General features: G+C 62.3%; 1 protein-coding gene across 4 annotated transcripts in view; it reads left to right on the top strand.

The window, feature by feature from the left end:
• Positions 1-12,297, top strand: part of LOC123368278 (Snf2 related CREBBP activator protein) — a 29,140-nt gene extending 16,843 nt beyond the window's left edge. For all 4 annotated transcript variants that reach the window (XM_045012931.1, XM_045012930.1, XM_045012933.1 and 1 more), the window contains 14 exons: positions 272-562; positions 643-807; positions 1,635-1,859; positions 2,075-2,377; positions 2,459-2,706; positions 3,006-3,349; positions 3,651-3,853; positions 4,051-4,220; positions 4,451-4,647; positions 4,774-4,888; positions 6,209-6,337; positions 6,423-6,605; positions 7,034-7,117; positions 7,834-12,297. In XM_045012931.1, coding sequence (XP_044868866.1) covers positions 272-562; positions 643-807; positions 1,635-1,859; positions 2,075-2,377; positions 2,459-2,706; positions 3,006-3,349; positions 3,651-3,853; positions 4,051-4,220; positions 4,451-4,647; positions 4,774-4,888; positions 6,209-6,337; positions 6,423-6,605; positions 7,034-7,117; positions 7,834-11,157 — 5,981 coding nt within the window. In that variant the 3' untranslated portion in view covers positions 11,158-12,297. The remainder of the gene's footprint in view (positions 1-271; positions 563-642; positions 808-1,634; positions 1,860-2,074; positions 2,378-2,458; positions 2,707-3,005; positions 3,350-3,650; positions 3,854-4,050; positions 4,221-4,450; positions 4,648-4,773; positions 4,889-6,208; positions 6,338-6,422; positions 6,606-7,033; positions 7,118-7,833) is intronic.
• Positions 12,298-13,567: the final 1,270 nt, after the last annotated feature.

Here is a 13,567-nt window from a genome sequence, read left to right as displayed (position 1 = left end):
TGGGGCGGGGCTGGGTGCCCACTGGGATCCCCTGGAGCGGGGCCTTTTCCTCTGCTTGAGGGCTGAAATGCCCTACTGGGGGGGTGTGGCCAGGATTTCCCTCCCCTCTCCTTTTTGGGGGGCAGGGCTGGGCCAGGTAACACCTCCTTGGGCCCTGCCCCATCTTTCTGAGGGTGGAGGAGGTGGGCTGGTATCCCCGGCTCCCTTCCATGGGGGCGTGGCTAGGCTGGCTGACTCCGCCCCTCTAACCAGCCCCTCTTTCCTCCCACAGTCCTGCCCACACTGATGCCTGCGGCCCAGCTGGTTCCGAATGCCCCCCAGCCCCCCGTGCTGCCAGCCCCTGCCACCACTGCTGCTGCCTCCACTCTCAAGCCCGGCCCAGTGCCAGCCCCCGCCATGCGGCTAGCCACCAACCCCCTGAGCCCGGGCGCCGTGGGGAGCATGATGAAGCCAGTGACAGTCCATTCCACCACCAACACCCTGCCTGGCTACAACTTCCCGGCCACCAGCGCTGTGCAGCAGAGGCTGCTGCTCTCCCCGGACATGCAGGCCCGGCTGCCCTGTGAGTACAAGGGGCGCTGCGGGGCGGGGGGTGGGCAGCGGGCGGGCGTCCTGGGAACTGACCCCATCTCCTCTCTGCAGCGGGCGAGGTGGTGAGCATCGCACAACTGGCCTCGCTGGCCAACCGGCCCCTGCAGAGCGCCCCAGGCAGCAAGCCCCTCACCTTCCAGATCCAAGGCAACAAGCTGACCCTGACAGGCACCCAGGTGCGGCAGGTCACCATGGCCCAGCCCCGACAGCTGCAAAGTAGGTAAACCCCTCCCCTCCCATGTGGCCTCAGTCACCTCTGCTCCCCCCTCCCCTCCTTCCATCCTGGTGAGGGATCTCTGTGTAAACAGCCCCCCCACCCCAGAGGTGGCTGCATCTCATCAGTCCCTGTACACTGTGAGATCCTTCTTCCAAGAGCCCTCCCCTGCTTCCACCATTGCTGTTCTCACTGCCTCTGTGCCCTGGCTGCTTGGCTGGCTCACCTGCTTTCTCGCCTCTTCCCCTCCGCTCAGCCAGGGCTCTGCTGAACGTTCGTTCTTAGACCTGATGAGGCAGGGCGGAGGGAGGGGGCACGAGAGACTGCAGCACTTGGGGGAGGAGATGGAATTGCCAAGGGGCCCTGGTGGGTGGGTAATAACGGATCTGGGGCAGTGGGGTGCTGGGGAACAGCCGAGGGGCACGGTGGGGAAGAGCAAGGAACCGACAGGCACTGGGTCAAGGGGAGCCATGGGGCACCGGTGGGGTGCTGATTGGGGGCGATGGGCAGCGGTGCACGGAGGGATGCCAGTGGGGTGGGGAACCGAGGGGCATTGGTGGGCAGGGAGCGGAGGGGCACCGTAAGGGAGTGCTGGGGGATGGCGGGGCAGAGGGCCAGGGTGGGATCCCTCTAAGCTCCAGCCGTCTCTGCCCGTGAGGCGCCTGTTGACCTGAGGGAGAGAGCAAAACTCCAAGCCTGACTCTGCTGTAAGGCCCCAATGCCAGCCCGGCCGGGTCGCCGCAGGGGGGCGCACAGGGGACGGAGGGGGTGGGCGTGCTCTGGTGGGGAAGCTCGTCCCTGCCAGCTGTTCCTGCTTTCTCCCCTGCAGGGAATGTAGTTCACCTGGTCTCTGCCGGGGGGCAGCACCACATCATCAGCCAGCCGGCCCAGGTGGCTCTCATCCAGGCCATGACCCAGCAGGGCGGGCAGGCGCAGGGTGGGGTGCAGGCCATGTCAGGCCCCCAGCCCACCACCATCCTGCCCGCCCCAGCCTCTGCCACCACGGCAGCCGCCACTTCAGCAGCCATCAGCGTCCCCATAGCTACCACGCAAGGTGAGTGTCAGTGACCTGGGGGCAGATCAGGCCGAGCGGCAGGCCGGACTCCTGGGTTCTAGCCCTAGTTCTGGGAGCGGGGTGGAGCTAGTGGGTTAGGGCAGAACGGGCTGGGAATTAGGTTTTGTGCCTCGCTCTGGGAAGGGAGTGGGGTCCAGTGGTTTGTGTGGGGGAAGATGTCTGCCAGGCTCTGACCCTGCTTTCCTCGCCCCCAGTGCCCTCCTCCATGGTGAACAGCTCTGGTGTGGTGAAGATCGTGGTGCGGCAGGCCCCGCGGGACGGCCTGGTGCCTGCCCCGGCCCTACAGCAGCCTCCACGCCCAGCCACAGCCACCACCCTGCCTAGCCTGCCAGCCGCCCTGATGGCACAGCGAGCCCAGCTCCCCGTGGCACCCATGCCGCCCGTGCGGTTGCCCACTCAGCCACTGGTTCCGGTGCGGGCACCCACCCCACTGCAGGCCCTGGTGCGACCCATGATCCGGGTGGTGCAGGCGCCAGCGCCCAGCATGGAGCAGTCATGTAAGCAGGTCGTCTTTGCCTTCCTAGCCGGGGCGTTGTGCCCTAGGCCTCACACTAACCCCACTTGGCTTTCCTCTGCAGCTCCAGCACCGGCTCCACCTTCTCCCGTCACGGCCGCCCCTCTTCCCATCCCCCCTGCCACCACCATCGCTGCTGCTGTCTGCCCCGCGCTGGCTCCCCGGCCCGCAGCCGCGCCCAGCCCGGGGCCCAAGGAGGAACCTGAGACACTAATGCTACGCTCCACCACGCCCACCCCGCCTCCCCCGTCGCCACGGGCCCCACGGCACAGACGGCAGCCCCCTCCCCCACCCCGGTCCCCCTTCTATCTGGTGAGTGAATGTGCAGGGAGTCTGGGACTGGGCTTGGGGGAAAGGGGGGGGCAGGGAGGGGCTGAGATAGTCTGTGGGGAGGGGGATCTCAGTGCGGTGGGGCAGAGATAGGACTGGACCGAGAGATGGGGAGGAGAAGGATCTGGACCAGCTGGGCTGGGGGGAGGATCTCGGAGGAGGTGGGAGCTGTGCTAGCCCAAACTGGCCCAGATGGAGGGGAGAGGATCTCAGGTGTGAGGCAGCTCGGGGGGGCGGCCCAGCACCAGCAGTGACATCCGTCCGTGCGGTCCCGGTGGCAGGAATCACTTGAAGAGAAGCGGAAGAAGCAGAAGGAGGAGCGCCTGGACCGGCTCTTCCGCCTCAACGAGCAGCACTGCAACCTGGCCCCCATCTATGGCACCGAGGTGCTGCGCCTCTGCACCCTCCTCCCACCCGGCCCCCCTCGGGAGCAGGAGGAGGAGGGGCAGGAAGTGGCACCCGAGCTGGATGGCTGGAGGGGGGCCAGCTACAGCCATTGCTACATGGCACAGATGCATCGGGACCCCCAGCACCTAGAGGCGTATTGGCAGCAGGCCACAGCCATTGCCCAGGCCATCCTGACCCCCCAGCAGAGGGTTGAGCAGTTGGCAGACATCGTTGAGAGGTAACGCCTCCTGGCGGCGCGGCTGGGCCCCTCTGTGAGGAACGGGGATCTGTGCAGGTGCCTTGGGGAGCTGGGGTTCGAACTCAAGAGTCCTGGCTCCCAGGCCCATCCTGCCCCATTCCAGGCCTGGGGCTGGAACCCAGCAGCCCTGACTCCCAGGCCCATTCTCCACCCCACTGTAACCCACCAGATCCCGCTCCCCTCCTGGAGCTGACAGCAGTGGAGGCGCGTCCTCCGTCCCCCTGGCCTGCTGCTGTGCCGTGGCTGTTCGCACCCTCAGCCATGCCCGTTGTATCTGCAGGTTCATCTTTGCTATGCCTCCCGTGGAGGCGCCTGCCATCACCATTCACACCTCTCACCCGCCCCCGTCACTCCTGCTCCACCAGGCCATCTTCAAGGAGACGCTGCGGCGGGAGATCTCACCCCGCGCCAGCGGCCTGCATCGCATCGTCTGCAACATGCGCACCCAGTTCCCCGACCTGCGCCTCATCCAGTACGACTGCGGTATGTGGGTGGGCCGGGCACTGGGGGCCATGGCTAGCTGGGCCCCTGGCCGATCCAGGGGAGGGGTGGGAAGCAGGGAGGCTGGGCAGAGACACTCTGCTCAGGCAGGGGCTGAGGGAGAAGCAGAGAGGCCAGGCTGTTCTTGGTCCCCACCCCTGCCTGGCTGGCCTGGTCACCATCCCCGTTCCTTCCTGCAGGGAAGCTCCAGACCCTGGACCTGTTGCTGCGACAGCTGAAGGCCGGGGCGCACCGGGTCCTCATCTTCACCCAGATGACCCGCATGCTGGACGTGCTGGAGCAGTTCCTCAACTACCATGGGCACATCTACCTGCGCCTGGATGGCAGCACCCGCGTGGAGCAGAGACAGGTATCGCCGGCTGTCGCCCTGTCCTTGCGCCCATGTGTCATGGGGGTTCCCTCAACAGCCAGGCTAGGGACTCCTCAGAGCCCCCAGGCCTCTCCTGCTATTCATCCTCTCAGAGCTGGGGGCAGAACCCAGGAGTCCTGACTCCCAGCCCCGCTGCTGTAACCTCTAGGCCCCAGCAGCCCCATATCCTGTCTGCTACCCCTCACTGTGGCTTCCCCCCACCCCGGCAGGCGCTGATGGAGCGTTTCAACGCTGACAAGCGCATCTTCTGCTTCATCCTGTCGACACGCAGCGGAGGCGTGGGGGTGAACCTGACGGGCGCTGACACTGTGGTGTTCTACGACAGCGACTGGAACCCCACCATGGACGCCCAGGCCCAGGACCGCTGCCACCGCATCGGCCAGACCCGCGATGTCCACATCTACAGGTCAGCCACGCACCCAGTGACACCTGCTCTGACTCCTCCTGTCCAGCAGAGGGAGCCTGTGCAGTGCATGTCCCCTCCCCTCCCACTGCCCCAGAGGGTAAGTTGCCTCCATGCCTCCCCCTGCAGGCTGATCAGCGAGCGGACAGTGGAGGAGAACATCCTGAAGAAGGCCAATCAGAAGAGGATGCTGGGAGACATGGCCATTGAGGGCGGGAACTTCACCACAGCTTACTTCAAACAGGTACCTGGCCCTGCTACAGCCGTTGCACTCCCTGCTGCATTACAGCCCTCGCTGACCAGCTACGTCATGGGCTTGAAGCTGAAACTCCCTGCTGAGTCCCAGGATTAGTGATTCCCAGCACCCCCAACCTACCAGACCCAGCTCCCCTCCCAGAGCTGGGGAGAGAACCCAGGAGTCCTGACTCCCAGCACCCCCTGCTCTAACCCAACAGACCCCACTTCCCGCCCAGAACAGAACATAAGAATGGCCATACTAGGTCAGACCAAAGGTCCATCTAGCCCAGTATCCTGTCTACCAACAGCGACTAATGCCAGGTGCCCCAGAGGGAATGAACAGAACAGGGAATCATCAAGTGATCCATCCCCTGTCGCCCATTCCCGCTTCTGGCAAACAGAGGCTAGGGACACCATCCCTGCCCATCCTGGCTAATAGCCATTGATGGACCTGTCCTCCATGAATTTATCTAGTTCTTTTTTGAACCCTATTACAATCTTGGTCTTCACAACATCCTCTGGCAAGGAGTTCCACAGGTTGACTGTGCGTTGTGTGAAAAAATACTTCCTTTTGTTTGTTTTAAACCTGCTGCCTATTAATTTCATTTGGTGACCCCTAGTTTTGTGTTATGAGAAGAAGTAAATAACACTTCCTTATTTACTTTCTCCACACCAGTCATGATTTTAGAGATCTCTATCATATCCCCTCTTTGTCGTCTCTTTTCCAAGCTGAAAAGTCCCAGTCTTATTAATCTCTCCTCATATAGCAGCCGTTCCATACCCCTAATAATTTTTGTTGCCCTTTTCTGAACCTTTTCCAATTCCAATACATCTTTTTTGAGATGGGGCGACCACATCTGCACACAGTATTCAAGATGTGAGTGTACCATGGGTTCATATAGAGGCAATATGATATTTTCTGTCTTCTTATCTATCCCTTTCTTAATGATTCACAATGTTCTGTTTGCTTTTTTGACTGTCGCTGCACATTGAGTGGGTGTTGTCAGAGGACTATCCACAATGACTCCAAGATCTTTCTTGAATGGTAACAGCCAATTTAGATCCCATCCATCATTTTATATGTATAGTTGGGATTGTTTTCCAGTGTACATTACCTTGCATTAATCGACATTGAATTTGAGCTGGGGAGAGAACCCAGGATTCCTGACCAAGCCTGAGCTCCTTCCTCTGAGAGACTCCAGTCCCAGAAATCTGGCTGAGTACATTGCTCTTGCTCTTACTCTTACAAAGCCCCTCACTCTAGCAGGTCACAGCTCAGTATAACCCAGGGGTATCTGTGCCTAACCTGTGTGTGTCTGCCCCTCAGCAAACCATCCGGGAGCTCTTCGAAATGCCCCTGGATGAGCCAGCCAAGAAGGAAGGGGAGGTCCTCACCATGGCGCAGGAGGACGAGGAGGATCCCATGGCCAACAAGCAGACCCAGATCCTGGAGCAGGTAAGCCCCACCCAGCCACGGGGAAGGCTGATTTTCCCTCAGCTCCACCTCCCCACCCACTGAGATAAGTATGTCTGGCTGGCAGGCGCTGTGCAAGGCTGAGGACCCTGAGGACATCCGGGCGGCCACGCAGGCCAAGGCTGAGCAGGTGGCAGAGCTGGCCGAGTTCAACGAGAACATCCCCCTGGATGCGGACGAGCGGCCCAGCAAGGAGGAGGAGGAGGAGATGTCGAAGGCTGAGCAGGAGATCGCCTCGCTCATGGAGCAGGTGCAGGACGGGGGCAGATTGGCTAGAAAGAGATCCACCCGGCATCCTGTCACTCCCCTTGTTCCTACCCTGCAGCAGAGCGAATCCTAGTGTATCTCAGCTGGGGGAGCGTTGGACCATGGGAAGGGAGTGGGTGGCTGTGTCCTTTCTGCCACCTGCTGGAGGGAATGAGCCCTGCTTTTGGTGGGTGGGTTCAGAATCTCACAAGCTCTTCCAGCAGACCCTGCACTCTGGGTTTAGCCAACAATATGTGCCCACCATTTCAGGGCTCTTTTATGTGCAATAGGCCCAAGAGACCTGACTGCCAGTCCCCTGCTGCTCTAGTCCAGCAGACCCCACTCCCCTCCCAGAGCTGGGGATAGAACCCAGGAGTCCTGACATCCCCAATCCCTCTGGTAACTCCTGTTCACCATCTCCTGCCCTTGCAGCTCACCCCCATTGAACGCTATGCCATGAACTTCCTGGAGGCCTCTCTGGAAGACATCAGCCGAGAGGAGCTGAAGCAGGCAGAGGTGAATGTGACCCCCTTTAGCCCTTTCATCACTTGGGGCTGGGTGGGGGATCTCACCCTGGCTGGCCAGAGTAGCTTTGTCCACAGCCTTGGCTTCGGCAGCACCTCCAAACCTCAAGCGCGTGGCTCCCCCCATGCAACGCAGCTTCGGTGGTGTGGCCGCACAGCAACCATCTCCCAGGCTGTTGTGAGCCCCATTCCCCTGGGCTTATGACCTTTCATGGAGATGACACTGGGGCACCAGCTGCGTGGGAGACGGGGGTGGCCACAGGGCACTGAGGCATTGTGTAAACCCATCTAGCCAGGTATCCCATCCTCCCTGCCGCCCCAGATCACATCCAGGGGCCCTTCTAGCCAGCTATCCCATCCTCCCTGCCTCCCCAGATCACATCCAGGGATCCATCTAGCCCGGTATCCCATTCCCCCCTGCCGCCCCAGATCACACCCACAGGATTATCTATCCCCCTGTATTCTGCCCCAGATCACGCCCATGGGACCCTTGAGGCACAAACACCCCTCTCATATCCCGTCCTGGATGAGACCCACAGGACCCTCAAGCCCTGTACCCTGCCCCCTCATCTCAGACCCATGGGCCCATCTAGCCCAATATCCTGCCCTGGATCAGGCCAATGGGCCCATCTGGCCAAGTATCCCTCCCCCGGCCCAGACCAGAAGCCTGGTTGCCTGGCAGATGACTACTCTCTCTCTCCTTTACAGGAGCAGGTGGAGGCTGCCCGGAAGGACATAGACCAGGCCAAGGATGAGGTGGTGTTCAAGCTGCCCGACGACGAGGACGAGGGTCGGCTCAGCGAGGAAGGCTACATCAAAAAGAGCAAGAAAGCCAAGGTGCCCAGCCGTGCAGGCCCAGAGCGCACTGGCACACGCATGAGTGAGCGACTGCGGGGCACTCGCCTCTCCCTGCGCGAGGCAGATGGAGTGGACACCGAGTCACCCCAGGCCCGGCTCCCCAGCCTGCGCCACCTGCGGGGCCACCATGCTAGGCTGGAGGCTGAGGAGGCAGAAGACCACCTGTCCCTGGTGGCCCAGCACACACGTGGCGCGGCCATCCGCAGGGACCTGGTGCGGGAGGAGACGCCAGCTCCGACTCGCAAGGCCATGGCCAAGAGGGAGGAGTCGGGGACCAAGGTCCCAGGGGCTGGCGAGAGGGTGCTGCGGCCCATCCCTCACAGAACAGAGGCCCCCGTCATTGGGGAGAGGGTGCTCCGGACCTCTCCACAGAGACCTGAACCCCCTGCCACCGGAGACAAGGTGCTGCGAGGCACCCCCCAGAGAGCTGAGCCCTCAGCCACCATAGAGCGGGTGCTCCGAGCCATCCCTCAGAGAGCAGACATCCCCGGGGACAGGATGCTACGAGGTGCCCCGCAGCGAGCAGAGTCCCTGGCTACCATGGAGCGGGTGCTGCGCAGCGCCCCCCTGAGAACAGACGCTCCAGCTCCTGGGGACAGGGTGCCCCGGCTGGCCCCACTCAGACCAGAGGCACCTCCTGCTGGGGAGCAGGACCTGAGACCTGAGGCACCAGTGACTGGTGCGAAGCTCCTCCAGCCAAGACCTGAGGTAGCACCTGCCGGAGAGGAGACCCCCCAGCCAACACTCCCAGCTACTGAGATGAGGATGGTCTTGGGGGCGCCGGCCCTGCTAGGGCATGAGAGCACAGCACCCACAGGGGAGCTAGCCTCAAAGAAGCCCCCCGTTGAGCACATGCTGAGGGTGGAACCCCCACCCACTTGGGAAAAGGTGCTGGGATCCATGGAGCTCTCCACAAGGGTGAAGATGGGGAGCGTGGAACCATCTTCTGCCTCAGAGAAAGTTCCCCTACCAGCCCCCTGCAGCCTGGAGATCCCAGCCTCCCACAAGCCGGTGCCAAGCCCAGAGACGCCAGCCTCTGGGGAGGAGCCACCTGAAGAAGCCAAGGGATCTTTGGGCAAAGCTGAGGTAGCCGGAGAGCTGGCCCAACGCTCAGTGGAGCTGGACAGTGTGGACATGAAGAGGGGAGAGCCAGACAGGCGTGCCCTGGAGGAGCTGGAGAGCCTGGCCCCCGATGGGCCCGCAGCAGAGCTCCCCCCGGAGATGCCTGCCCACTGCGCTGCTAGGACAGGGGTTGAACTGCCCGCTGCTGAGCCTTTCTCCACCACAGAGGGCAAAGGGCCAGGAGAGGTGGAGCCCCAGCCAGCCTGGCCTCTCTCGGGCTCCCTGAACCAGCCGGTGGAGGCTGCCAACTCCCTGCCTCGACTGAAAACGCCGCCCCCCAGCAAGGAGCACAACGGGCTAGAGCGGCCTTCCCCTCTCTCCAACAGCCTGGCCGAACCCCAGCCCAGGGAGCTGGCCCAGGGTGCCACAGAGCCACTGGAGATAGCCATTGGGTGCAGCAGCAGCCTGAAGGAGGTGTCCAAGAGGGGGCTGGGCGACCAGGAAGAGAAGCCCCCAGACGGAGTGAGTGCAGCCAGCACCGCCTCCCTGGGGCTGGGGGAAATGCAGCCAGGGACGACCTCCTCCTCGGACAGCCCGTCGCCAGCCAAAACACCGCGCCGGCGCACCAGCGCTGACGTGGAGATCCGGCAGAACCACCAGGGCCAGGACGGCCCGGCTGCCAAGGTCTTGCGCAAGCTGCCAGGCCGCCTGGTCACCGTGGTGGAAGAGAAGGAGCTGATCCGACGCCGGCGCAACCGCATCCACAAGCTGGACACCACCGGCAGCACCGTGGTGAGCCCCAGCAGCAGTTCGGCCCACAGCATCTCCGAGCTGGAGTTGTCCCCCTCCAGCAAGGACCTGCCGCTGCTCCGTGACCTCCCCGCCCGCCGCAGGATTGAGCTGGAGAGCCGGGCCGCCAAGGAGAGGGGAGACGAGGGGTCTGGGCTGGAGCTGCCCCCCAGCCTGCCCCCGCCGCCCCTCAAGCGTAAACGCGGCCGGCCCCCCAAGAACAAGTCTCCAGAGCAGCCAAGCCAGGGGGAAGCGCAGGCACCACCCAGCACCCATGTACCCCGCGTCAGGAAGCCAGAGATCAAGACTCCCGAGCCATCCTCACCCAAGACCCTGAAGCAGCCATGCAAGGGGGAGGCACGGCCACCGCCCGGCACCCTGAAGCCACGTGCCCAGAAGCTGGAACCCAAGGCCCCTGAGCCAGCCTCGCCCAGGAGCAAGACAGAGAGCAGTGAGAATGACTCCCCCCTGGAGAAGCGCCGGCGGGGCCGGCCCCCCAAGGCACACTGGGCCCCCGCCACTCCCAGCACTGAGTCACCCCCCAAGCGCAAGCGGGGCCGGCCCCCCAAGAACCCAGCTTCCCCCCGCGTGGAGACAGCAGCCCCCCGCCCTGGCTCAACCTCGGACCGTGACACCTCCGCCGAGAAGGAACTGCCCCCACCTGGCCGCAAGAGGAGGTGGAGAAGGAAGGAAGAGCCTAGCCAGGCCCCCAGTGAGAGCTCGTCGGATGGCGAGGAGGCCCGCCCCCTCACCCGGCTGGCCCGTCTCCGGCAGGAAGAGAAGCTGGAGTCGGGCAGTGAGTGTTCGGCCCTGCTCCCATCCCAGAGCGCTGCCCCTAAGCCGGAGCCGGACGGCACCTCCTCAGGGGAGAGCAGCACCTCCGAGCAGACCCCGGCCCGCTCCACCCGCCAGCGCCCTGGCAGCTTGGTGCCACCGCTGGAGCAGGAGCATCAAAGGCGCAAGCGGGGGTGCTTGTCAGAGGGCGGCAAGTCCCCTGGGGCTGCCGGCTCATCGGAGGACGACGGGGGCGGCGAGTCAGAGTCCTCAGCAGAGTTGAGCGGCGAGGAGGGTGAGCGGCGGCCCAAGCGCCGCCGCCGCCACGCAGGCCGAACCACCGGGAGCAGGAGGCGGCAGTGCCCACGGGGCAGTTCGGCCGACCGCATCCTGCGAAGCGCCGCCGCCACCCCAGCCGGCAACACCCGCTCGGCCACCGGCACCACGCCGGGGGGTGTGGCTGGAGCCCCCACCCCCTCGGCCACCGCTGCTCCTGCCGCCATGGTTACCTCCTCACTAAGTATCAGAGGCCGCAAGCCCAAAACGTGACCACAGCCTGGGAGATGCCAGAGTCGCTTCCCATTGGGATAGATCGGAGCTCACCTACCCACTCACCCCCATCCCCGCCCTTCTCGGGAAGCAGTACAGCCACTCTGGGCTTCCCACATCTCTGCCATCCCCGTCTGGACTGTTAAACCACTACTTGAACGCGGGAGGGGCTGGTGGCATGGCTGTCTGGTTCCCCTGGCCCTGACACACGCTTGGCTCTGGGCACAAGCTAACCCAGCTGCAGGCCTCGGCAGCCTGGGGGGACCGTGCTGCTCCGCCCTGGGGAAGATGCGGCCTGGGGGGGAACAGGGCTCCGCTCTGTGGCATCACGGAGCAGGCAGGGCGCCAACCAAGGCAGGAGGTGTACATGGTTCCACCTGGTTCTGGGCATGGGATTAGCCCAAGGCCCTGGCTGGATTGGCCCAGGTGTTTCACCCCCTTTTTTTATTTCTGTCCTCTTGCCCAATCCAGGGTTGGTTCAAATCCCCCCTCCTGCCCCCCCAGTGGAGGGAGCTCCCCCCGAGTTCTAAAAACTCGCCCTTTCTTTTTAACTAGCTTGGGTTGGTTTTTAACTGACGCGACCAAATTCGCGGCCTCCCACTCCCGCCTGCGGTTTTTCTCGATTTCCTTCCTGCTCTTCCATGCAGGAGCCAGGTTGTCAGGCTGGGGCAGCCAAATCTGGCCGCTGGGGACAGACTGGAACACGGGGTGCAGCGGCCCCCCAACACACAGGAGAAATTGTCCTCTTTTTAATTATGTACATTTCAGACTCACAGCTCCAAGGACTCTTGGGGCTCTGATTGGTTGAACCCCCCCCCAACACACAAGCCCCCCCACCTTTCTCTTTATGTACAGCCCTTGTTGTAAAATAGGTTCTTTTGAACATAATCTATGCAAAGGTTATTTTGTATAGGGGAGCACACCATTCCCCCCTCCACGGCAGGACTGGGGGCGGCAGCGGTTCTCGGGTTGGGGGGGAGCGTGTGGTTGGGGAGCAGGGGGTGTAGGGACTGGGGGGGGGGGTGTTCCCATGGAGCTGTCTTTCCTACTGAAGCATGTTCAGAACGTGTACAGAGGTCCGATGTAATCTTTCTTCAGAATAATGCTATGAATAAAGTGTTAAAAAAAAAAAAAAAAAAACCGACAGCACAGCCCCGGCCTCTGCAGTGTGGTTTGTGCCTCCTGCACCCTCCCGTCTCCCATCCACTATCTCAGCCTTCCCTCGCGGCTCTGACTGTCTCAGCTGACCTGCCTTTTCGCTTTCCGCCGCAGCCTGGCATGCGCCCGCGCTGGGATCCTGGGCATTTCCTGCCAGTTCAAGGGGCTTGGGCACTGGTGGCACTTCACTTGTCTTCCCCACCACCACCACCCCCGGTTCTGTGTGGTGCAGCAGAGGACTGAAATGCTTTGGGCTAACTAAAGCCTTGGGGCTCAACATGGGGAACTGGGTGGGATTTAATGGCCTGTGCTCCGCAGTGGGTCAGAGTAGATGCTCTGTGGGCCTCCTTCTGGGCTTTGAATCTGTAGAACAGCCCCATTTGGAGCAGCCCAGGCCACAGTTCCTGGGTTGAAGCCTGTATCCGATGGCCAAGCTAGAGCATGTCTTTGAGACGGGACGGGGCGGCCAGAAGTATCCCATCTGGCAGTGCCCGGTACTAGCTGCTGAAGAGGAAGGTGTGAGAACCTCCCACAGATACTCACTCATCCCCTGTATTGCTGTGAATATTGTGTGCTTCATACTGTCTGGCCTAGCTCACTGTAGAGGCTTTTGGAGGTTTTCAGGCTTTAAATGTAAACTACCCTTCTCCCCATAGATACCACCTGTGGTTCCACTATCAGTTGCACCTTCCTGTGCCCTTGTGTGGCACAGCTGGGCCATGACACATTCCCCTACGGGTAACACGGCATAGCCAGGTAGCTGACACCTCCCTGTGCCTTCGATGGCACTGCTGGGTGCATGACAGCAGCTGCTTGGCTGGGGGGAGGGGAGGAGAGTAGGATTTTTATGCTATTTTTATGACCCATCTGGCTGACTCAGGGCCGCTTCCCACATGGTATGGCCATCCCTTGGGGGGAAAGAGTTCTCCCTGGGCCAGGGGAGATCAGGGCTAGGGTTTCAGCTGAGCCCAGAACTGGCTGGAAACCCCTGGACGGGCAGACCCTGTGCTGGCAAAGGAAAAACCATGATCCCAGGGCAGGAAATGACCCGCAGCGGGAAACAAAGGAACAGGGTGTGTGCCAGGGAGCCAGGATGGATCTCAGAAGAGCAGGGCAGTGGGGGACCATGGCTCCTTCCGGTGGGTACTCTGAAACCTGGCTTGTCCATGCCGCCCTAAGGACTTGCTCATGCTGACGTCTAGGTGACTAACGGCTGCTGCCTTGTTTGAAAAGGTTAACTCTGCTGGCTGCA

Source organism: Mauremys mutica, chromosome 4, assembly GCF_020497125.1.
Source record: "Mauremys mutica isolate MM-2020 ecotype Southern chromosome 4, ASM2049712v1, whole genome shotgun sequence".
Classification (NCBI taxonomy): domain Eukaryota; kingdom Metazoa; phylum Chordata; order Testudines; family Geoemydidae; genus Mauremys; species Mauremys mutica.
Note: the sequence above shows the minus strand (reverse complement) of the source record. Positions and strands in the feature narration are given on the sequence as shown.